Here is a 25484-nt window from a genome sequence, read left to right as displayed (position 1 = left end):
TGACAGCATGGGTTCCATTTAGGACTCATGAATTTGAGTGTAATTACGGTCCTCTCATGTTGTAGTTTTCTTTTTACAAATGTACAGTCTGATTAGTCTATCATAATGGTTGAGATTAGCTGACATGGCTTCTTAGTGCTTGGAGAGAGCCAACCAGAAAAAAAAGATGACTGCATAATGGATGACAATAGTGTTATGGGGTTGCTTCAAGAAAGACTCTTTGTTCTGGAATTCACAGTCTCATTTCCCATAACTTGATACAGAGCTCAATTGATTTTTGTGGCTTAGTTATAAAGGCTCACTTTAGTTTGAGCTGGCAAAAGTTTCTGGAAAATTTTTTTCATCAACAATAATTGTAGTTTTACATACATAAACCTTTGTCTGCTCAAATATAAACCACATATAGGGTATTTTCTGTTCCTCTCGAACATTTGGAGGACTAGATCATTTAGAGGACCAGATAATGTTGAGAACTTGTACTGCCTTTCTGCGCTGAAGGGAGCTGTTCTGTTTAACAGGATGGATTGAGGGAAAAAGGATAGCCACATGATTGTTGGGTCAATTAAGACTCTTAATACTGTATTAAAAATGATGTAACTTTTGTTCACATATCGCGGATTAACTGTGGTCAGTGATGGTCTTTGTCATATAACAGAAACCCATACAGAATGGTTAAGCAGTAGGTCTTATTCCTGGTTGCAGACATATTAGATAAAATCTGTTGAAACCAGTGGAAGACTTTCATTTCTCTGCAGTGAAGTTTTGGCAACAATTCTTCCATATTTTATAGTTTTATAGTAAATTTTAAATCCTTTGGAGGCTTGACATTTCTTCAAAGGGAAGAGGCTCTGGAGAGAGAAAAAAAAAAAAAAGGATGCAAGATGTGATCTAGCTGCTGTAGAACTGAAATAAATGAAATGTGCCCTCCTCTTCCATTTCCATCAGCTCACATCTGTGTAGTCTTAGGTTTGATGCCTTATATTTAAGAGTGGAATTCTCCTATTACCCTGTCATACTGAATTACAAATGACCAGCAATGTGTTTCTTGATTTGAATTTCCATTTATTTCAATTTCTTTGCAGTGTCTTGAACCAGATGCTATGTTACTAATAGCTGGTGGAGGTGTAGAAGATCATCTCAGTGAAGAAGTATTTGAGAGAATTTCTCTTGTTCTCCTTTACTACATTATTCATCATAGAGATGTGTGTTCTTCAAAACTTAACTTGAGTAATAAGGATTATAAATTTTACTTAAAGAGTATGCTCAATTTGAGACATGATGAAGACTGTTATTATTTTTCACGGAATGAAACAGAAGACATTTTGGCTGCAGTGAAGAAACATTTTAAAACTCCTGAAACCCAGGTAAAGAAAGGATAAGTAAAAATACTTTTATAGTTGCTGCTGATAAGTCTTTAAGCAAATGATACAGTGCCTTTAAGCTAGTTTAAGCATTATGCCTATATTGCAGACAACTGGCCAGTAACAGAGCATGGGCTGGTTTTTTAGTGTACCTGCTGTCCAATACTAGCTTTCTCCTTGACTGGCATTTTGGCGTGCACTGCCTAACCTTTTCATAGACTCTGTTGAGACATAGTTGGGGAAGTAGCTAGGATAGATACAGTTGCTCTGCTTAAGGTATGTGGAAAACTAGCTGCATGGGTGCAAGATCTTGCACTTAGCCTTAAGGACAGAAAATACTTTCTCATCTACTGTATTTACTAATTAATATAGATATGCTACTGGTGATTGTATCTAAATGGTATAAAGCAGAGCAGTTCTAAAACTGGTCTGGCTATAGAACGAAAACAATAAATCTGTCTGCTGTCATGAGAACCTATGAGATTCTATCTCCATGCAAAGTATGGTGGAAGTAAAATTATGTCCTAAGATCTGAAGGGCTCATTCATTTTTGACATGTATCTATGTATCCTTGAGCATGGATATGCCTTGCAGAAAGACTGACATAGATAAGCTTAAATTTCAGACTTAATAATAAAGAGCATATTGAATATATTCAACTCTTAAAGTCATGCAACGAGTTTTTTTTCACCACTATTTACTATTCCTGATCTCGTGTCTGATAAAATTATAGAATAGTATGTTTGAGTTAACAATCTAAAAAAATCCTACTCTTTGCCTTATTTAAAATAAAAAAAAAAAAAGTTTTATTAGATTAGATAACTACTGAAGTACAGGTTGAACTGCTGTGAGAAGCCCTTTAGGTCTGTTCATAATATTAAAGTTAAATTTTGCCTATTGCAAACTTTGAATTTCCCCCTTTCTTTGTTATTTCATTGAATTTTAATTTGCACCATACTGTAGTAGGAGTTTTCCATGCAAACAGAAAACGGCAAGGAATCCCAGCTAAGCAGGGAGCACTGAGGGCCTGCAGTTCTTCTTTCTGTGTTCTTTGTGTGATTATTTCCCTATCATAAATTATTCATTGACCAGTATATTTGCTTCTAGATCTTGGTGAATGTGCTGATTTCCAAAAAAATCCAATGGTATCTGGGCAAATATAAAGGGACACCAGTGGATATTTGGCATGTCAGGATAGAATAGCAATCCATAAAGTTCTTTGCTGTGCAGTCTGTTTGCACTGGCAGAATATTCAATTGTCAAATCGCTTCCGTAACTGAGTCTTTACCACTGACATGAGGGAAAAGAAGGTTTGTTTGATTGTTTAAATGAAAGATACTCAAAATATTATAGACTCTCTAATGCTTAGAATCACAACATTTGAGTTACGGAAAAGGGCCAGTTCTGCACAACAATGATAGAAGAAAGGCAGTTTGTGTCTTCTATGTTTATGATTTATAGGAAGTATCTTCAATCATAGCAGTTAGTATGTTATTTGAAATGAGAGAGGAAATTTGGGGTTCTGGGAATGAAACTGTATTGCATAGACAGGAAAAAAAGATGTTAGCTTCTGCCCCATAGTGTTTAAGGCACACATAGAAAGAGATGATTATGTAAAACAAGCAATTACTGTACTGGCTCATCTGACTTTTCAGTTTCATTAATATGACAAATAATAAATGAGCTTTTGTAATTTTCATCTTTTTTTTTTTTTTCTCCCAAACTCCAAATTTTTGCAGTGAAAATGAACAAAAAAGCCAGAATTGGTGAAAATAAAGGATATGTTTTCAGGTAACAAAGAGCTATAGACTGTCCCTCATTTCAGACCTGCCTGCATACACACTGGATGTACATAACTGCCTCTTTGGTCACCTGGAAGGAAAGTCACCCTTTATCTGCATAATGGTGGCTTTCCATCTTGTTCCATATAATTGTCCTATAACAAGATATTAATTTCATTTAATAAATAAGGGAAAACATTGAGAGAATTCTTTCTGAGTCTGAGATTAATAAGAGTTTAAAATCCATATTATTTGGGCCAACGTCTTGTGCCTTAACAAAAATTCCTCACTTTTCTGCCACTTTCTGGAATGTGAAAGTAACTGAGCATGACATAGGAGAAGCAGAAATATCACTGAACAAGAATAATGTGAATGAAGTTCTGTACTTCTTCCCCTTAGAATCTGGGTAAAATTTCAGCTTTTTTTATTCTATCCCTATTTTCCTGGAACTGTCCTTTGTTTCTTATTTGCTGTCCTGCTGTCAATTACAGCTTTAACCTCAGTGCTTTTTTTTCTGGCTGGTTGTGAATGCATTCTCTCCACTTTCTCCTCCTGTCACTCTTGTTATTTAAATCGAGGTGACCGGGGCTGTCTTCATGCTGTTTTCTCCTGATTTCAGTGTGTTGATGTGAGTACTCTGGAGAAAACTGCTGATATAATGGACAGAGATGGTGCTGATGAAAACACTCTTCCACGCTTGGCTGCTTTGATTATTACTTTGGCTCTCCAAGGAGTCTGCATGGGAAAAGCAAGCTTACCCTCCCCAGAATTCTTTATAAAATATATTTTCAATTCTTTGAACAGTACCACAGAGCTTCAAGTGGCAGGTAAGGTATTTCTTCACCTGTAGGTGATGGAAAATAAACTTTTTTTTTTTTTTTTCGCTAATTCTCTAGGAAATATAAAACATTGTTACTGTAGTTATTACATACATAGTGTTGTCATAATTTATGACAGCTTCTCAGTGTAGTATGGAGTCTGAGAGTGGAAGTCTCGCTGTGAGGGCACTGAGTTTGCCACGGCTTTCTCTGCATTGCTTCTTTATGCAGAGCGTTGTGTTGCTGCAACCAAATCACAAGACTAACTTAGGGGTAGAAGAGATCATTCACGTGCAGTAGGTACATTAGGTACCCTGGTCCCTCACACTGCAGTGCAGACATACCCCTGTAGGAGAGCAATTAGATGCAGAGTTCTAAATCATCTACTCAGGGCCTAGTGTGTGTTTAAAAGGTTTGGATAAGACATCTACTTCTCCTTTGTGGGTACTGCTAAAATCAACACCTTTACAATATATTCAAAGCACTTTTAAAAAGTTATATTAAGTCTGAGTTAAAACAACTTAAAATGTAAAACTAAGCATAGGTAAACACATTTTTATGACTGTTAGGATGCAGAGAGATACATTAAATCACAGAAGCAAATTATAAAATTTCCTAGGTTGCAGTTGCGTAAACTGTCTTTGCAGCAAAACGACTCCTTTAAAAGTGCCAGTGGAGATCTTGTAAGTTGACTCACAAGAATGGATGGAGATGGGCACGATGCTACTCAATAGCTTTGTATGTTAAAATCCAGACCCTGGTGAAGACATTAGAAATTCTTCCTTTATGGTTAGTGGAGATAGGATATCATTTAGAGAAAATGAAAAATATTCTTAACTATTTTGTTACAGTGTAAATGTATTTTAAACTTAAGTTAATTAAATTGTCCCTTTAAATAAATTTCTGAAAGGAACCAGAAGAAAAAAAGCAAGAATGTGTATTGTGGAAAAAATGAGAAATTAGAGTTGCCTACAGTTAGCAAATAAAGCTATCTTCAGATATGTTCAGAGCTGTTTAAGAAAAAAAAAAACCTTAGCATAAGTCTTTCTCAAAGATTTATTGTTAAGACTATACTATTTGCTTTTTCTGAATAACAGTACTAAAAAACAAAGGCTCATCATATGGAAAATTGTTAATCTTATCGGTCTAAATTTCACTGAAATCAGTACAAACTCAGGTTTACCTACACAATCATTATGGCTTTATCTTGAAAAGCACAGGAGTGAAGGGAGATGACCAGGCTGCAAAAAATGGAAGGGAAATGAAAGCGTGATAGAACATGCCCCTTGTAAAATTCAGCATTTCTTTAGCAAGTACAACAACTGCACTCAGTTATGCCATGGGATACATGCCCTGCCTTGTCTAGGACTTGGACTGGGGCTCCTGCTGTCTACTTCAGTGCTGTGATTGGGCGTGCTTCCAGATTAGGAACTTGACCAAATGAGACAGAAAATCCTCTGCCACTGTTCTGAAGTGGAACAAACTTCAGAAGTACAAGGGGCAGTACGGCATCCTCAGGGGTGCTTTCAGGGCACCCAAAAAAACACCTTTCTTTCTGGAATATCTTAATGCCTGCTCCTGGCAGGGCAGTCTGAGAAATTATGAAAATATTTGGCTGTAATTTGTAGATAATTTTGATAGAGACCCATGTTTAAATGAAACATGAAATGCTTTTCAGTTACATCTCTTTTTCCCTGAAATTGTCATTGTCAGTGTGGTGCTATAAAGGAGGAAACGCTGAGTATATTGATGACTTAAACTACTGGAGGTGCTATGCTGAAGCTACCTGCAGTACTGAACAGTGGAGAGAAAAATATTAAAAAGAGGAATTAATGTTAAAATTAACAAAATTATTAAAAAGTACTTTGAGTTTTGCCTGTCTAAATGTGTATTTTCCTATGGTAACATTTCTGTTTTTTGATAAATAACCAGAACTGGAACAACTCCTCCATGTGCTTACAGCCAGAAAGTCCTGCACTGTAATTGGACAATTCCAAAGTTACAAAAGAAGATATTACGGTGTGACAAGCACAGGTACTGGAACCAGGAACAGTCCAGTCAAAGCAAGCTATACAGAAGAAGACTATCTGAAAGATTATTATAAAGATCATGGGAGTAACACAAATTGGGATCAGGTAAATCTATTTCTGTTTTTATATTATTATATAGTACTAGTCACAGTATTAAGTATGAAGCTTGTTGGACAGAGTTTCATTACGGGTGGTTTTATCTTAGTCCTAAGTATTAAATAATAAAGAATTGATGTTTATCACAGTGATTAAAATGGTAATTGAGTTTCTTCCTTTAGACTGAAGGACATTCCTCAGACTGAAAAGAGAGAATTTTTTTAATGTATCCATTTAAAATATATGCTTCAATTACTGTTTCTATTGTTTTTAGTACCTTATACTTCAATTTAGCACAAAGACAGTGGTTCTTCTTCCTGTAGTTGTGCAACTGACTTTTGCTGAGTGATGTGAAACTGAGATGAACAGCATCTGATTAAATGACATTCTGATAGATTTGCATAATTTTATTTGTATCTGGTATGCAAATCCTTTCAATATGGTTATCTCATTCCACGTGTCCACAAAACAGAATCATGCTGATGAGCTGATGTGAGGCATTTAATGGAATCTCAAAATAACTTTAAATGAAAGTCACTTTAAATGTATTCCATATTAACTTTAAATTATGAATATCAGAAATCGGCAGTGATATTAGGCATAGAAGATGCAAAATCATTTTCCAGCAAAACAAAAATAGGTAACACTCAAGTTTAGATTCATTGAACTTGTGAGACTGACTGTAAATCAAAAGAAAAGGACAGAAAACACAGGAGGGTTTTCTGAAGCTTGTGGGTCAAACAGAGAGCCAAATATTCTGTATAGATACTGAAAAATCACAAAGAAAAGTCTGGAGAGAAGAGAATTTATCTTCTTTGATTCTTAACTTCTCTTTTTTGTTCCATCCCTCTTCCACTTACATCTATTTTCTTTGTCATATTTTTCCATTGGAAGGCTTTGTGTTTCAGTGTTGTTGCTAATTTTGTCTCCCGCTTTCTGCACAGATCTGTGCTTCATAAGTAACAGATACTGCCACAGATGAGACATTGACTGGTTTACAGCTTGTTTGCTAACTAGATTAAGACCTGTAATTTGATTTTTTTGAAACATCCTTGCAGAAAAAAAGGTCACTGCTTTCTAAGTCATTGTCTCTACGATCTTAAAAATGCATATAAAACAAATAGAAGATCTAATAAGAACAATAATATTAATTTTCATTTAATTTTATTACTATAACTGCAGATTCTTTTATGATTCCTCATTAAAGAAATATGTATTTGCAAACAAACATCATCCATTCATCCAACCATCCAGTTTTTCATATGATAATATGCAAATTTTATTTTATTTTTATCATTCTACAGGAGTACATACATAGTTACCTCATTAGTGTAGTAGGAAGTTTAGTAGTCTGGCTTCCTAATTAAACAACTTAAAAGGCAAGGTCTTGTCACTGGAAAAGGTGCAGGTCCTCACGCCCTCAAGAACATTTTAGTAAATGAGTGTTACAAATTATTTGTGTGTGGACTATTTATTTTCCAGATAAGGTCTTGCTTTTTCTTTTAAAATTCCTTGTTAAATCTCAGGAAAAGGTAGGCTCATGGGGGCCCTCTAAATTCCTTCTCAAAACATCCCAGTTAGATCAGTTCCACAGGGCCATGTCAGTTTGAATTCTAAATTTCTCCAAGGATGGAGATGACGCTGTCTTTCTGGGAAACTTCTACTCTATTGCCTTATTTGGTGACTGTTTTATTATAAAGAATTGGATTATCGCCTGCTGCAATTACTTCCTATCTCCACTTACCCTCTTGCTGTACATCTCTGGGAAGGTTCTGTCTTCATCTTCCCTTCGCTCCACTAGGTAGGTGAAGATGTGACACCTTACATGCCTTGTCTTCTCCAAACAGAGCAACGCGGGTTCCTCAGCCACTCCTGAGTGGCTTCTGCTCCTAGCTATCTTGGGCACCTTCAGACTTCTCCTACATGCAGTATCTTCCTCATATTGCTGGTTATTAATCTGGATACAGTATGCTGAGCAGAAGGCAGTAATCATTCTCCATTACGACCGCTGGTTCTGCTCCTGCTGGTAGAGCCCAGCGTGCAGTGACCCTTCACTGCCAGCAGGGCCCACTGGTGGCTCGTTCACGTTGCCTGTCAGGACCCCAAGGGCTTTTTTTGTTAAGATACCTCCCAGTTGCTTTCCCTCGATCTTTGTCGTTGTATGGGGTTATTCTGTTTGAGGTACAATAAGTTATCTTCACTAATCTTCAGGAATGATTTGTCAGCCTATTCCATTGGCTTGCCAGGGTCCCTCTGAACGGCACCCATTACTGTCAGCATCTATCATTTTGTCTCAGCTGGATTTCACAACTGAATGATGCATTCTGTTCCAGCAGAGGCCACTGATAAGGCATTAAATAATACCAGTGAGTACTGACCACAGAGGAGTGCTGCTTAGAACCAGCTATGACCCAGACTTCCAGCTGTTGATACCACTCATTGGTTTTCCACACTTTTTGCCAAAATTACTGTCTAGAACACAAACAAAAGGTCTTTTCTACTTTGGTAGTTCCCGAATTCTCTTGCTGCTGTCCTTCCACTTGAAGGTGGAACTGATGAGATTCAAGCAGTAAGATCACCTATTACTCTGAACACCTGAGTGTGATATTCAGATTCAGTGTATTGGTGCTCAATTCATCCCATTTCTCATAGAGCTACAAGGCATATTTCACTTTACTAAGGAATGAACAAATGCAGAAAGATTTCTCCATTTAATTAAGTTATTTAAAAGTAAGGTCAATAACAACTTTTAAAAAATTATTTAAATACTGCTTTTCCTTTGAAAGAAACCCAAACAATTTACAAGTTTCAATGACTAGAAAAGCAATATTCAGGAGTTCCTCAATTTTCAGTTGCAGACCATTTTAAGTGAAAGAAACAAAATATTTATCTTTAAATTGAAATACAGAAAACCAGATGGGATTAAGAAATTAAGGTTATTCCTGTAAGGGAAGTTTTTGCTATGAACTTTGTCTTTTTAAAAGGTCTTGCAGAAATTCCCACTGGAACAGTCTTAGTGCTGAATGCTTGTATCTTAACCAGAAGTTCCACCTTGGAGATGGAAGAAAGTTCTTCATGAAATTTTTCGAAATATGTTTTTCTCTTTTGAAAAAGAGACTTTATAACAGGAAGTATTTTAAATTCTCGTGTACCTCTAGAAATACAATTATTAAGTAGTTTTTAAACCAAATCTAGACTATGTAACAGCTAGCATGCTGACTTTGAAGTGATACGACATTGTTAAAAGAATTTGAACACAAACTCTGAAGATATAACCAGGAAGCACAAGGACAACCTTCAGTACTGCCTTGATACAAAGCTGTATTAGACTAATAGCAAGGTGCATGACTTGTTAGCAAATAAGATAATGAAGCATCAAGAGGAACTGTCATGTCAGACCCTCAGATGGTATTAACAGAGTTCTAATATTTCTGAAATATTTACTAATATTAAGTTTCAATGAAAAAAATAGGATTAATTGAAATAATCGAAATAATATAACCAGAACAGTGTATATGGAAAACAAGTTTTTCTACTTAGTATAACCATCTTCTAAGATTACAGATTACATCCTAGCATAAAATATGGATGCATGCAACGTACTCAGTAATTTTGTATATATTTCTACATAGGTTTGTTTCTCTGCTGGTGAACTTGTGAACATATTTTTAAAAAACAGTTCTTCATCCATTTCCAAGGAGCACTTCAAGCAAATAAGTCCAGCAATCGTTCAGCAACTATTAAGTTGTTCATGTCAGCTTCCTGAATCCAAGCAGACAAAACTTCCACCAACAACTTTGGAAAGTGAGTTATATTGTTGTTATCAGTGTAGCATTGCTCTAAATCAGGTGAGGAGGTGTGGGGGCTTCTGGAGAAATTTCATTCAAAAGTAACCTTAAACCAAACAGGATGAGATTTATTCTCTCTGTAGTTTTCTGTACTGCGTGACTTTGTAGCACGCATGTCAGATAATAGCATTGTATTGGGAAGTGGAGCGAATTCGGTGGTTTTGATGCTACATCTGGAAGAATTCTTGTTCAAAATATGTTTTTTCCCCATTTCTTAGAGAAGTGCCTGCTGTAGCCAGCAGGTGAGCTGCAATGGGCCCTCATTTTAGGGGATTGCTGGGCAAAAATTTTACAAAATTTCTGCAAGGTTTATACTGAAGTCATTACATAGGTTTTATATATAGCCTCAACACTATGTTAGCTGTCATTTTTTTATACCATGATGTGGCAAATGTTTAATACAGATAAATTCTGTGTGAATGTTGCTGATTTTTCATGTTGTGTTATTTTACAGCAGAGGAACTTTGGGCATCTTATTGTGAAAAGAAAAACTAACAAAACCAATTGTATAGGCAGCAGAGGTTGTGTGATAGAGTGGGAACAAGGGCTGAGTCAGAGTATAATTAGACAGCTATTTCCATTTGCAGTTATAGCCTTCACATACTACTGCTTCCAGGCATATGTGCACAACCATTTTTGCTGATGCAGCTTCTTCTCTCATCATTCCCTAGTCCACCATAAAAAAATAAAATAAAAAATTGAGCTAAGGACTTTTTACTATGTTTCTGGTGTTTGTTTTTTCTTTAAATAAGCACCTCTCTGGGAAACGTTTAGAACCATAGATGTACTGGTGCATGACAGGAAGTGTTAATTTCTGGCAGGGGGTTTGGGAGCCAGGAACAGGCAACACAGAATAAGCATCCGACAATAATCACTTGCACTGGGAGCATCTCTTTTGGTGCTCTTGAAAAAACTTGGCTGAAAATCAGCACCTTCAAAGCCTTTTTCCTAACGTCTCCATTGCTAGCTCTATTTGTCTAGATCCGTTAGGAACTCCTAAGCTTTTCTTACATCCTAGCTGACCAACATTCTTTCTGGAACAGATCTTTTAGTCTCTAAATTATGTCTGTTCTTTGAGCTAGATATATTAGTCAGTTTGTGGGAATAAGCAGACATATGATTCCACAGTGTGCAGATTAATTGAACTATGAGCATGAATTAAAATACATGAGGAAAGAAATTAAAAGAATTAAAATACATTAGAGGACCTTCATGGTTATCCCAATAATAGTTACAGGATGAAGAAATGTGCAGAGTAAGAGGAATTATTCAAGTCCTTTCTTATGTCTCTTTTCATTATCTGAATATTTTAACTTTTCTATGCTGTGGTGATATGCTCATTTTTTCAGATAGGGAATCAAGAAACCAAGAAAAAGGAACTTACCCACATCATGGTAGTTTCAGTGCTCTAGAATTTTGTAACTCCACTACTGTCAGCCTGATCACTGACATTTTAATGATCTCAGAAATGTTTACATCTGTCTAAATGACGAAAAACTGATCTATTCAAACACAAAGGGGAAGGAGCCAGAGCCCTCTGTGCAGCTTTTTCCCCATGCTTATTTGATAAAGGTTTCCATGAACACAAGGATACTTTTGCTGGCTTGACGCAGACAAGCAATGGACATCATGTTTGACCTACATCTGACCTGAGCATAGGCTCATTAATTTTATTGATTTAAGTTCTATTTTACTGACAGACTGTGCTGTTTTGGATAAGTCATCAGGGCCTGACCTTCCATGAGTATCTACTATAAGCTATTGGATGTGCAGTCTGTGGGATTTACTGTCTAATTTTATGAGGTGTTGAGCTATTAAAGTGTGAAACATTAAGTGATACTTTTGAATATTTTGGCATTACTTCCTTTATGTCTGTTTTTCATCAGTGTTTTACCTCCATCATAAGACTTTCATACAGATTAATCACGATTCATACTGTGCAAGAGGCTTGAAACAAGAGCAGCAAGAATTATTTAAAATTATTATAATTATAATTAAAGAATTATAAGAGTAACCTTCCAAAAGTCCCAGTAACTTGGGAAAAATAAGTCACTGGACCTGATGCTATGACTGAAGGAATGTATGCCCACAGTACACTTGTAAACAGCATTTGAACCAATAGGCTTATGTCTAAACGCCTGCATTCATTTGAAGCTTTAGGCCTTGCTCTCTTTACTGGTTTGGTTAATAATGTGGTGTTGACTGTAAAAATACACAGGTGATGACATAGAGGAACAAGCACAAACCTGTTAAGACTGGGAACAAATGCAGACCAACATTCACTGTGCTGCTCTGAGCATCTTTAATTAGCACAGTTATGTTCTACTCAGTACTTCAAGGCCTGAAACTTGAAGATATTAGACTATTAACTGTAGAGCCTGAAAAAGAATATTTTTTAGGCTTTCAGCTCTGGCATCTGTATTACATGTGACTAGAAAAAAGTGAATGTAGCACAATGAATCACTTCATAGCCTCAAAAACAAATATGAAACAAAAACTCAGATGCAAACAAATGCAGATACTGAATGGTTAAAGGTACCATTGTTTACTTTGTTTCTTTTTCCTTACAGAATATGGTTACAGCACTGTTGCAGTTTTACTTATTACAGTTGGATCTATGTTTGGTACATCCCTGATTTTATTTAACTCCTGTCAAGAAATCTATACGCTCATTTTACAGCTGTTTGTTGGTTTGGCAGTCGGGACCCTTTCTGGTGATGCATTGCTACATCTCATTCCTCAGGTAGGTAATACACATTTAAATGTTAAGATCTTAGCACTTGTGCATGCACTGACACACAGGAGCAAGTTTCATTTAAACCTGGCTAATATTAGTATTTTAACCAATAAAGCTTCCCATGAATCTGTGAATCAACTACTTAGCATTCCAGATACATCTACACTTTGTAGTTCAGAGAGAGATTCTAAGGATAAGAAGCAGAATTGAATGAATAATTATCTCAGAAAAAAATTTCAATAAAACCTTTTCAGATAATCCATAAGTCCAACCCACAAGAACCTGCAAGGCAGATTCTTCAGATGCTTTCATGAGGCAGATTCTATAACAGGTTGTAGGAAAATTTGTTCAGATGTTCTATAAGGCATCAATAATTCCCTTCATAAATACATCTTGTAGGTTCTGAACCTCTCAACCAAATTAGTACTACTGCCTTGAATAGCATGAGTGGTACTATTTCTTCCAAAATTCGCATAATCAATTTTAAGAATATGCAGCATGTAAAACAGAAACAAATTTTCCATTATGTTATTTATTTTTGTCTGAGTTCCCTCTCATGGAACAAGTGTTACAAGGAGATTTGTACTAGTCATCTAAAGAGTTTCAGACCTTCGTGAACGATTCTGGTTGAAATGTTTTTTTGTACTGAATGCATTCTCTGGAGTTGGAACTGGAAAAGTAGTTAAAGAAGGCAGTTCTCCGTGAGTATCAGACAAATACCTTCCTTTAATGAACATATTTAAGTTTGAAAGTATTCTTCACTATTTTTAAGTGATGCATCCAGAAAGTTCTTAAGTTCCTTTTTTTCTGAAGGGCAGCAAAGTAAGGCTGCTGTTCTCCTCTCCTGGGGAAAACCAGAAGCATTTGACAGCAGAAAGCCTTCCATGTTATTTTCAGTTTGAAGATTAAATCTGAAGATGACACAAGCAACTTCTTAGACTGTAAATATCTGTATACTTCAAAAATATATCCTCTAAAAATGCATAAAGGACAATTTCATATAACTCTCTTGAAACAATGTGGCTTTGATCAGTGAGAGATGATAAAGGCCTGTGATAAGTAGTTTCATCCATCTACTTTGTTGACTAGCTCAAAACACAATTTAAATTGAAAGAGGTGGCAAAACAAAATCTTGAAAACAAATCAAATGGACATGTGATAAATTGCTTCAGCCAAGATTAAAATATTGGCACCTAAATTTTTTACTTCATCTCTTTTTAGACTCTTGGTTTACATAAACATGAAGCACAAGAGGTAGAACATTTCTATGAAGGAAAAGAATATATTTGGAAACTTTTGGGAATAATTGGAGGGATTCATGGATTTTTTCTGATTGAAAAATGTTTCTTTCTTTTGGTAACCCCACGTGAACAGGTAAAGTTTTGCACGTTTTATCCTTTTAAAAAATCTCTTCCATTTAGAGATGTTGCAGTGCACAAGTTTTTAAAATAACTATGGAAGTAGTTATCACTTGTGTGACTGAAACACGGAAAGTTGCTTTCTAAACTGCTCCTACCAGACTGACTTTTGATTTCTATTTCACTTTGCTTCATAGATTTATATGCTCCATGAATGTGCTCCCTATATTTGTAGCTCAGAAAAGGAAACAGTTAATTGAATTTATTTTCTAGGTATATTAGGAGTGGTGCAGGTGAAGGGCTTTTGTCCATATGAAATAATAATGATAGTCATTTACTCTAGGCACAGTTTGAAGAGATGGAAGACACGGATGAAAGCACAATATATTTTGAAGGATGATATCTTAAAATTCCCAAATGACTCTTACCCCAAAGTTTTTGAGAATCTAATATAAATTTTGTGGTCAGTAATACCCAGACTTAATAATGTCTCCCTTCTCAGTTCCGTGCTTATGGTAATTCTGCTGTTTTATCTCAGTGCAGCTGATGCCTGAAAATATGACTATGCACGAGGATATAATGTAACAGTGTGAAAGCTCGTTAAGTTTCTCAGCATGAGAGGCTATTTTAATGTCATTTAAGAAAACTAAGTGTAAGCTTAGCTTTTTGTATTTTGCAGAGAGTATTTAATGACTGGCCTGATTTAGATACTTAGTACTGGGTCCCTATCTTTGAGTCAGCCATAAGAATATTATGTGAAATTAATGGAATGAGACTATTTTGATTATAATGATATTTAGTTTGGTAAAAAAAAAAAAAAAAAGTTGTCACTAATGTTGCATACTCAGAGAGAAGAGCATTATCATCATCTCACAATTTAAAAAAAAAAAAGTTTTAGAATGTTTAAACAATTCTTCATCTTCAGCTTCAAAACAATGCATATTTCCACAAGCAAATATGATCACTCATGATGCATTTGATTCAATTTTCAAGTTTTTTTTAAACCAGATAAACATTAAGAGATGTTGGTGTTAACCAATAAATACAATTTTTGTAAATGCTGAACTTTCTCAAAAGTTTGAGAAAGACTGCATCTGTGTTCCTTGGGTTTAAGAACTAATTGCAAAGCATCTTCATTCAGCAGGGCCTTTCTTTAGTTAATGGGCACTGGGAACATTCCCATGATCTTCCAATGGAATCTGAATTAAATGAACATTCAGGCAGAGACAAATCTACTTCAACCATACAGTTGGTAGGTTACCAATATGAAATACTTCCCTGATTTTTTTTATATTCTTCTTTCTTTGTTCCTCAAAAATGAACCAAATTAGTATAATAAATCAATACTATTTTTTCAGACTTTATTGATTTTTTTCCTTTATTATATGACATGATTGTCAGGAATCAGATTTTGAAGCTTATAATAAACTTTTTAGAGAAAATTCAAACACAAATTTTTCTAATGACTTTTCTTAAGTGTGTACCAGATTGATATAACTGCATACATCCTGTACTACCTACTGTTGATAAAATTATTGAAAATTTCCTTCCTCTCTTCTTTTTAAAATTATATTAAATGTAAGGGCAGACTCTTCTATGGGAAGACTTCAGGATTTTCTACAGTGAGAGTTAAGTACTAAACAGAGGAAATCTTGGTCCTTTCTTGGGCATTTTTTCACAAATTTGAAAAGTGATACAACCAAGTTGGGTATCAGAGAGCAGTGTTTACTTGTAAGAAATTACATAATTTCCTGTCCATCTGTGGAGGATATTCAGACAGATTTGTCTTTACAAAGTAAATTCACTCATTATTTCTAACCCATTTTCTCCTTTTCCAACCAATTTCTTCACCTTATATGGAATACTTGCATATCTGTGTTCCTGTTAATTTAAATCAGAGACCTTCCGTAATGTGAATTCCATTTTAACAAGCAGCTGTGATAGATAAGAATCTCATGAGCCACTGCTTTTTTCTGAAGCACAGTTGAGAAACTGTCACTTGAATGCAGAGCAAACAGCCTGCTGAGGAATGTTTACTAATTTATGAGTCATGTCATAGCTTCCTGTTTATGGTTATGAACAATCTAGTCCTTCCTTTCAGCTGCAAGATCACAAAGTTACGTATATCACACAAACTACCTTGACTTAGCTAGTTTGTACAAGAGCAGCCAATTTTTCAGAGTCATGTGAGTAATAGTAAGAAAAACACTGGTTGACTAAGAAAAGCTTATAAATCCTTCAGGTCAGTGATTAGTCCTGCAGTTTTGACTCAGAGTTCAAAGAAGTGGCATGTGAATAAGTATTATATGAGAAGTGAAACAATTACTGGAATTCATATGGCTGGCTTCAATCATGGGAATTAAAGAGTTTTATTTTTCCTTTAAAATGTAGAATTTAAAAACCAAATCCTTTCCTTTTGCTCCTCTTGCCTCCACAGCACAAATCCCACACCACAACCAAGCTAATACCAGCCAAGAAACATATCCTGTTTTGCAGCCAATACACATCTCTGCTACAGTTTTTGCATTGGTGTTTGCTGCCCCTAACAAAGCACTCTTCTGGGCTGCTGTTGGCTCTTCACTGGCTGCCATAATAGCTTTAATATGTGTTTTATGCTTTGTTTGGACTACAAACAAACAAACAAAAAAAAATAGTGATTAGTAATTCAACTTTTCTAGTTTCAAACAAATATGTTTTTTGGCATATCTCACTCTTTCATAAATCTCTGATTTCTCTAGTCAGAAAGAAGAGTGCCAGGAAGCATGAGGGTCAGACAGAGACATTCCTCACCTTCTCCCTTGTCTTCCCACAGTTGCAGTTTCTGTAATTAAACATTGGGACTGATGCAGCAGATTAACTATTTGGGGAAAGGACAAAGCTGCTGTATCTTTCTTTACTTCTTCACTAAGGGTAAAGTTCATAGTAGAGCATGCTCATGAGCTATTATGCCTGGCCAGAGATGCCTCATGATGATCAAGCCCCAATGAAAGGCCAAGAGGCAGGACACTGCGGTCTGTTCACCCTGAAGAACAAAAAAACTTTTTTCCTATTTCCTAAAAGACTGTTTCAGTAACTCTGATGGAACAGTTTTTGTTCTGAGTGTAAGTGAAATACGTCCTGATGGGCTATGTTTTAATAATTGCACATGCTGCATTTTTTCTTTTAAGCAAGCAGCTTTACAAACAACAGGGAGAGTAGGGGAGGAGAACTCAGCTACTTGTAACTATTGTGAGACCTATATCCTATTTTTTAGCCTTTTATTTTCACAGAGCAACTGTGAAGGTAATGGAACACCAAGGAGCCTGGTATATGCACATTTTCCTTGGAAATCCTCTATCCAGCAGGAAACTACAATTGTATTTTTATTACAGACTTGAAAGATAAAATTTGAATTATGATATCCTTTATAGTAGTTCTACATTTGGCTCAGATATTTGTGTATTTAAGCAGAAGCATGATTTTTTGGGGGGGATTACAAAACTACAAAAATTTCTAAGCAGTTTATACTTGATTTCTTTCTACAGTATCCATCACACTGCCAACACTCAATATATAATCTTAATGATGTCTGTGGAAATAGCAGCAGCAATCTTTATTTCAAACTGCTTGAATTTATTTTATATTTTCCTATATTTTTAGCAACAGTGGGAAAAGCCCTTTAACATTGCTCTATTATCTTTCCTTTCAATTAGAGAAGCCCAGAAGATTCTGAGTCGTCTGAAGTTCCTCCAGGCAACAAAGTGATCAGCACAAAAAGTTAGTATCGATAAAAAGTCCAGACAAGCAATAGGAAAAGTTTTAAGACCTAAGATGGAATAGAAAGTGTGAAGCTGGCTTAGCTCTGTGTTTGCTGTGTGCTACATCACCACATCTGATGGTGCTTGGATACATAATTAAATCACTGCTTAAAGACCTTTACAACTGCCAACCCTGTAATTGTGAAGTTCATTAATCTTATGGTGTCTATGCTTTAGTGTTTGTTCATTCACTGTTGCAAGCTATTTTTTCTGAATCCCTTGCTTCAAAAGAAACATTCAAAAGTTAATATGAAACAGATTTTTATAATTGTAAACTTTGCTGGGGCCTTTATTCTGAAGGTAGTGAAATAACTGTATTTTGTTCTTTTTTTGGCTCACTACGTTAGTATAATTCTGCTTCCTTCTTCTCTTACATGGTAAAGCAATAGCCCCTTTGAACTAGAAATGATTTATTACATGTATGGAATTCTGCACTCAGGATGGCTCTCAGTTTTAGGATAAACTGTTTTCTTCAGAAAGCACTGAAGTAATTCTTGTCTTCTCTGTTTCAATGCTGTTTACTCCATAAAGCTCTGACTGTACTTGTGTAACCTTGTTGAATTTAGTGGTGTTGAAGTCATTCAACTGAGAGAAAAGCATTTTAATTTAAATCAATTTACTTACTATACTCAACCTTCCTTTTTATTGTTATCTCAAATCTCATGTGATAAGTTGCTTTGTTAAACAATTTTATTATCTTCTAGGTTTTGAGTATTCTTCTCTGTTCTTGTGGACTTCGTTTCCATTTGAAAACTGGATTTCCATTTTTTCAGTGTCACCTATCCAGCAGTACACAATCCAGTGCCAGTTTTACTGAAACTGTCTAGTCTATCTCTAGATGTTTCCATTCTGTTTGGGCATAACTCCCTGCTAGGCAGAAACAGATTCCTAGTGATCTGAATGTTATTAGTTGCCAAATGCTTAAAACAAAATTTGGTGTACTTTCTGATTAATATTCTTTGCTTCCATTTCTTCCTCACGGTTCAGTTTTACTTTTATATTAGGAACCAGTATGTGAAACTATTGTAGGGAAGGGAGTTGCTTTGTGGGTTTCTTGGTGGTGGTAGTGGTTTGGTTTGGCTTTTTTTCTTGAGAATACCTATTTTCAAAGCTTCTATTGTAACAGTTTTTTTTTTTTTTCAAGGAGCTCAAAGCATAAACATGCTGAGCTCAGTGTTAATTCCATCCTCAAATGGAATGGAATCTGACACCATAAGGCAGAAGCCTAACACCTCCAGAAAAGCATTTCAGGTAGTACTGTGAGAGGAGGCAGCCCCTTAGACAGGCAGTGAGTAACTCAGAAAGCAAGGAGATACTGGAAGCAAAAAAGACCTCTCCACTGGCCATCTCCTTCTCATACATCCACTCCCATTCTACCAACATCTTAAAAGATAAAACAGTACATTTTTTCTTTTGTAGATAAATGTTTCCTTTAAACTTGTATTCAAAGCCCAAAAAACTTGATCTCTGGTGAGAGTCCTGCACCTGTTAGCTTTATAAGGAAATTTATGGAATAGAATTTGCTATGAGTATCAATCCCCTTATTTCAGCAGATAAAATTATCAAAATAAAGGGAGGATTGTTCAAGAACAGGAGGCTTTTTAGAAATTGTTGTGGCAATTTGATAGTTAAGTTACAGTTGCAGCAGTGTAATGCAGCGAGACAATTGCTAGTAACTAAGGTGCTCTAAAATTGGCTAAAAGCAAAGAAATCATTCTGATTTGTTTATATATGCATCTTCTTAGCTTTCAGTCAAGTAAGTTCATGATGTTTACATTTGCAATTTCTCTATAATGTTAACCTGACTCCTATGTTATACTATAAACAACACACTGAAATGAGTTCCAGTAATTACGCTAAGTCTTTTTCAACAATCAGCTCCTTGCATAAAACAGACTAATAATGTCTCAGGGCAGGCCCTGATTTCGTCCTCACCGCTCCTTCTTACCAGTCACAACTTCAACGTAGTGAAACAATCTATTATTTCTATGTAACTCATGCTCTGCGCTATTGATTATAATCTGCACAGTGTTTAGAAAGAACTGTGCAAACTGGGGGCATCCATGTCTGGATCTGGAAGCTGGCAGAGAAATCTAACAGGTCTGCCAATTGTTCTGAACCTGCAAAGCTTCCAGGCAACTGGGGAGGATTTTCTGAATACATTGTTAGGCTTTTATGTGTGATGTGTTGGCTTCTTTATAATAGCCTGAAAGCTTCAGTTCTAGGCAGTTTTTATAAGGAAAACATCTCCCCCATTATTATAAAATGGTCACCTCCGGAACAGCATTACAGAGGTAAAACCTTGTGATAACAATATTCAGGAAGTTCTTCACAGCTCCCCAGACTGTCACATTATGTCTGTGTGGGATCAGAAACACTTGGGGAAAACATATATTGCTTAGGGCCCAGATCATGACATCGCTTCTCCAAGCATAAATACAACTCTTTGCAAAGCAAACTGTCCATTTGGCATAGAGGGAAGCTGTATGAGTATCCTGGGAGGACTTAGAAGGTCCTGCTAGCAAGATTATGGGTAAAATGGATTGTGGATTAACTTTGGGGAGCCTACAAAATTTGTTGCAAAGCCTCGACATTGAGCATAAATACTGGGCTCACTGCTACTCGAAGAGATGAAATCCCTCCCATAAGTCCACTCATCTGGGCTACAGACTAGATAGTGTCCAATTCTCTGCCTTGATATCAACACTTGTATCAGATCTAGTGCTTCTCTTCTCATGTCGAAAAGCCTTGCTAAATGTCCCAAGCATCAAATGCTCTGTTCACACTAAGTTCACTGAACAGAATGGTAAGGAAAAAGAGCTGCCTGCATCCATGAGTAGACAAGAGTACTATGAGCATAACTGCTATTAATTGATTGGAACAAAAGCTGGAAATGACGCTATAGCACTGCACTAATTGTGCTACTCCAGGGCTTATTGCCTTTTAGCTCTTTCTCTCTGCTTAATGCAATCTCATAAAGAGCATACCCTGAAAATATAACTCATTATTATGATGATGCTTTACAGCATTAAAATGATCAGCTCCATTACACTGAATATTTGACTTCATTGTAGCTGTACAATTCTGAGCATGATGGTGTAAAAATTCCTTCCTTTTAAGGGAAAGAATATAGGATGCAGGAAAACGAAAACTGTGAAAATTTCACCAACCAAAGCCAGGAAGGTACTTTCTGATATTTTAATCTCTGAGTGATTCTACAACTTGCTTTTTCATTTCAAGTATTTTGAAAGAAATGCTGTAATGGGGACAGAAGAGTTTAACACAATTGTCCTCTGGTTCCTTTGACTTTCTGTTATATGTCAATTCTACAAAAACAAACATTTCTGAAGTAGCAAAAATGATAATATCTGTTTGTGTTTGAATTTCTGGGCATTTTTGTTGCTTTTTTTTTCTTCTTCTTTTCTTTTTTTTTTTTCCTAGATAACAGAATTAGCTTGTTAGCAATCATGGTTTTGGTGGGTGACAGTCTTCACAATTTTGCTGATGGCTTGGTAATTGGAGCAGCATTTTCATCCTCAACAGAAACAGGTGTGACAACGACTATTGCTATTTTATGCCATGAAATTCCTCATGAAATGGGTAAGAAATATATATATATTCCTGACTGGCTTTGTAGTTACAGATTTTCCAAAGAATGCTTTCCTGTATTATATTAGTGGGAACAGCTTATAGCGCCATCATTGATAGGGCAAAGAGAAATGGTTTCAAAATAAAGAAGGGGAGATTTAGATTGAGTATAAGGAAAAAGGCTTTTACAGTACCTGGTGAAGAAATGGAATAGGTTTCCCAGCGATGTGATGAATGTCCCATCCCTGGAGATGCTCGAGGTCAGGCTGGAGGGGGCTCTAAGCACCTGATTTAGTATAGGTGACCTTGTTCATGCAGGAGCATTGGACTAGATGATCTTTAGATGTCCCTTCCAACTCAAATGATTCCCTGATTCTATGATTAAAACCTGTTAAATGGATACATGTGGGATGAATATACGAAAAGGGTGTACTTCTCTGTTCCCTATGAAGGAGAAGTGGAGACGTCTTCCCTGTATGACTGGCTGCCAACTCATCTCACTTCTTCAGTTGTAAATTCTATCAGATCATAGTAGCTCTTTGTTCTCATTTTTATAAACAGAAGAAAACTGTAAACTGTGAGCAAGATCCATGTGTGTCAAATGGCATATCTGACACAATGGGCTATGAAAGAGTTTTAATATGCAACAGAGCCATTTAACAATGTATTCTTCAGGGTATTCTAATTCCTGGTACTAATCAAGACTAACAAGATAGTAAAGAAAGATATATGACCCATTTTACTAGCAGACATGGCTGCAAGATAGCTCTATTGAAAAATTTTCTCAATTATCTCCTTCTTGTAAATCTTTCAGTATGTCTGAAGCTGTTCCTGGCATTGCGTTGATGAACATATATACGCTGGCAAGTCCAAAATGAGAACTTTTGGATTCTGGTTTCTTTTTATTTTTAAATGACTGGAGGTTTCAAGTGCTGTATCTGTAGAAAACTTCTCTCCCTCAAAAAGTGGATAGATAATTCTTGTAGAACTGTTAACTCATGTTTGTATAGCACAGAAACTATGAAAGTACTGAACAGCTAACTCCAGAGATTTTCTTAATTCTGATGCAGTGGTGTGCAAGTTTGCTGATGATACGAAGTTGGGAGGATTGGCTGACACGCCTGAAGGCTGTGCTGCCATTCAGCGAGACCTGGACAGGCTGGAGAGCTGGGCAGTAAGAAACCTGATGAGGTTCAACAAAAGCAAGTGTAGGGTCTTACACCTAGGGAGGAATAATTGCATGCACCAATACAGGCTGGGGGATGAGCTGCTGGAGAGGAGCTCTGCAGAGAGGGACCTGGGCGTCCTGGTGGACAACAGGTTGGCCATGAGCCAGCAGTTTGCCCTCGTGGCCAAAAAGGCCAATGGCATTCTGGGGTGCATTAAGAAGAGCGTGTCCAGCAAGTCAAGGGAGGCAATCCTCTCCCTCTACTCTGCCCTGGTAAGGCCTCATCTGGAGTACTGTGTCCAGTTCTGGGCTCCCCAGTTCAAAAAAGACAGGGATCTCTTGGAAAGAGTCCAGCGGAAGGCCACAAAGATGGTGAAGGGCCTGGAGCATCTCCCCTGTGAAGAAAGGCTAAGTGAACTGGGTCTGTTTAGCCTTGAGAAAAGAAGACTGAGAGGGGACCTGATCCAGGTTTATAAATATCTGAGGTGTGGCGGCCATAGCGGTGAGGCCAGTCTCTTTTCAGTGGTACGTGGAGACAGGACGAGGGGAAACGGACATAAGCTGCAGCATAGGAAGTTTTGCACGAATGTGCGTAAGAACTTCTTCACGGTGAGGGTGACGGAGCACTGGAACAGGCTGCCCAGGGAGGTTGTGGAGTCTCCTTCTCTGGAGATATTCAAGTCTCGCCTGGACGCCTACCTGTGCGACCTGGTGTAGGGAACCTGCTTTGGCAGGGGGGTTGGTCTCGATGATCTCTAGAGGTCCCTTCCAACCCCTACAATTCTGTGATTCTGTGATTCTGTGTCAAAGTGGTATTTCCAAATGTGTAGAGAGGAATTTTTAAAATCATTTGCTGTGGGCCTGTTAGGAAATCATTTATTTTAGAAAAAAAATCCACGATCATTTTCTCATGTACAATTTACTAAAGTCAATTAGGTTTGAAATCAGTTGAATTAAACTAAAATGGAATTGGATGTGCATAGGTTCTTCTGTACAACACTGAACACCCATGATTTTTAACCGGCAAGTTCCCATTCAAGGAAGATCTAGAAACTTGGGGAAAACATGCGACTTCCCTTTTGCATTTATCTGAGCTATAAATGTCACAGAACATCGAGAACTAACAGAAGTTACTCCTGTATATTCTATACTATCTTTAGGAACAGCTAAACAAATACAAGCTGTTTGGGGTGGTTGTTTTTCCACACAAGATGAGTATACAACCAATTTAATAGAAATCTAAGGGCAATCTTCCATCCTTCACTGTCTCCTTTGTACATTTATTATGAAAAATCTTACAAACACGTTTAGCCACTAACCATTTTTTGTTGTCTTTTTCTCTGTGCAGGAGATTTTGCTGTGCTACTGAGTACGGGCCTCCCCACGAAGATTGCAATTTTGATGAATTTTATAAGTGCACTAACGGCATTCTTAGGGCTTTATATTGGCCTTTCTGTGTCAACGGATCCATGCATTCAAAACTGGATTTTTACTGTTACAGCTGGAATGTTCTTGTATTTATCTTTAGCAGAAATGGTGAGAAATTCTGCCTATTATTATACTTTCCTTCTAACAGCCACATCATAGGTGAGTGTCAAATGAATGCAGGAGGATGAACTTGAAGGGAAAGGAATTTTGTAGGCTTCTTAGGAAGAGCGTGTCTTCTGCCCTGTATGTGTACAGAGCTTAGAAGGATGGTCTGGTTTTGTTTGGTGTCACTGTCACTATAGGTGTAATAGTAATAAAAGGGTGAAATAAAGCTGTAAAGAGGGTAACATACGAATAAGACACAGAGGACTTTTAGACAGGTTAACATTTTCAATAGAAGAATTAAAGATAACTGAAAATAACATACACATTTGAACATGCAGGACTTTTTAAAAATCTTGAATAACTTGATAACATTTTTCTTTTTGCTCCTTTTTCTCTGTATAGTCTTAATCCATTATTTCAACATGAATTTGCAGTTTGTGAGCTAAAATGTGAGATGTTTATCCTCTGCCCTCTCTGGCCTGCCTTTCTATCTCAGAGAGGTTTGCATGAGTTCCTAAGCAATTCGAAACCCATTAGATTGTCTCATAATTCCCATCATTTTTCATACTCCTAGTTCAATAGAAATGACCTAACTATAGAAAAAAATGTGAAAACACATTATGAGAGAGAGGTCTAAGGACTGCGGAAGAATGTTATGGAGTCATAACTCATGAAGGTGCCTCAAGATGCATCATTTATTGAAGAGGTGCCTAAATGTTACACTAATAAAAACACAGAACTTGATTACCTTTCCGGCTTACTATGATTCAAAATGTCATGCTTTTTAGCTAATGTATATTAATGTAAAGTTGTTTGCAAGCTTCTGAGCAAAGACTGGCCTTACTATGTCATTAGATCCAGAGGGGAAAAAAGGAGTTTTCTCTCTTTATGAATTTTTACTGTGCTTTTCTTAAGCCTGACTGTCTCTGTTCTGTTTACTACCAATCCCCACCTGGTGCCTATGATACAATTTGCCAGGTTCAAGAGTAATATTTGAAACCTGATATGCCATGTCATTATTATTACCTATTTAAAAATATGCTTGTAGTCCTTGACCTTAGACCTTGGGTGTATTTCAGTCAATTTTTTTCCTTCTATAATAGCAGTAATATGAACATAAAATGCTCCCAAGAGCTTATGAGGGAGCTGATGAAGGACTGTGGATGTATCAGCTGTCTGGATCAAGGTGGTAAATAACAGACAAGAATACTGTGTACCAAGCTGCATAGTTGCATCTTGTTCTGACAGAGAAATTTGGAAGTTATACTGCTTTCCTATTCAGTAGGCATGGTTTTAATAACATGGCTAAGGGCTTAGTCATATTTTTCCTGTAGTGCAGGATCAGAATCTATCAGGGATGAAACTCCTC

At 36.6% G+C, this 25484-nt stretch overlaps 1 protein-coding gene and 1 long non-coding RNA gene across 2 annotated transcripts in view; one reads left to right on the top strand and one right to left on the bottom strand.

The window, feature by feature from the left end:
* LOC109368202 (uncharacterized) overlaps positions 1 to 25484 on the bottom strand; it is a 58342-nt gene that overhangs the window by 21552 nt on the left and 11306 nt on the right. The gene's annotated exons all lie outside the window — the stretch shown is intronic.
* Positions 1 to 25484, top strand: part of SLC39A12 (solute carrier family 39 member 12) — a 31354-nt gene that overhangs the window by 3249 nt on the left and 2621 nt on the right. The window contains exons 2-11 of the mRNA XM_085227322.1: positions 1083 to 1364; positions 3762 to 3969; positions 5893 to 6095; positions 9719 to 9890; positions 12505 to 12677; positions 13893 to 14045; positions 15171 to 15281; positions 17722 to 17785; positions 21268 to 21426; positions 23931 to 24118. Coding sequence (XP_085083448.1) covers positions 1083 to 1364; positions 3762 to 3969; positions 5893 to 6095; positions 9719 to 9890; positions 12505 to 12677; positions 13893 to 14045; positions 15171 to 15281; positions 17722 to 17785; positions 21268 to 21426; positions 23931 to 24118 — 1713 coding nt within the window. The remainder of the gene's footprint in view (positions 1 to 1082; positions 1365 to 3761; positions 3970 to 5892; positions 6096 to 9718; positions 9891 to 12504; positions 12678 to 13892; positions 14046 to 15170; positions 15282 to 17721; positions 17786 to 21267; positions 21427 to 23930; positions 24119 to 25484) is intronic.

The sequence above is a fragment of the Meleagris gallopavo genome, chromosome 6 (genome assembly GCF_905368555.1).
Source record: "Meleagris gallopavo chromosome 6, MGAL_WU_HG_1.1, whole genome shotgun sequence".
In the NCBI taxonomy this organism is placed as follows: Eukaryota; Metazoa; Chordata; class Aves; order Galliformes; family Phasianidae; genus Meleagris; species Meleagris gallopavo.
Note: the sequence above shows the minus strand (reverse complement) of the source record. Positions and strands in the feature narration are given on the sequence as shown.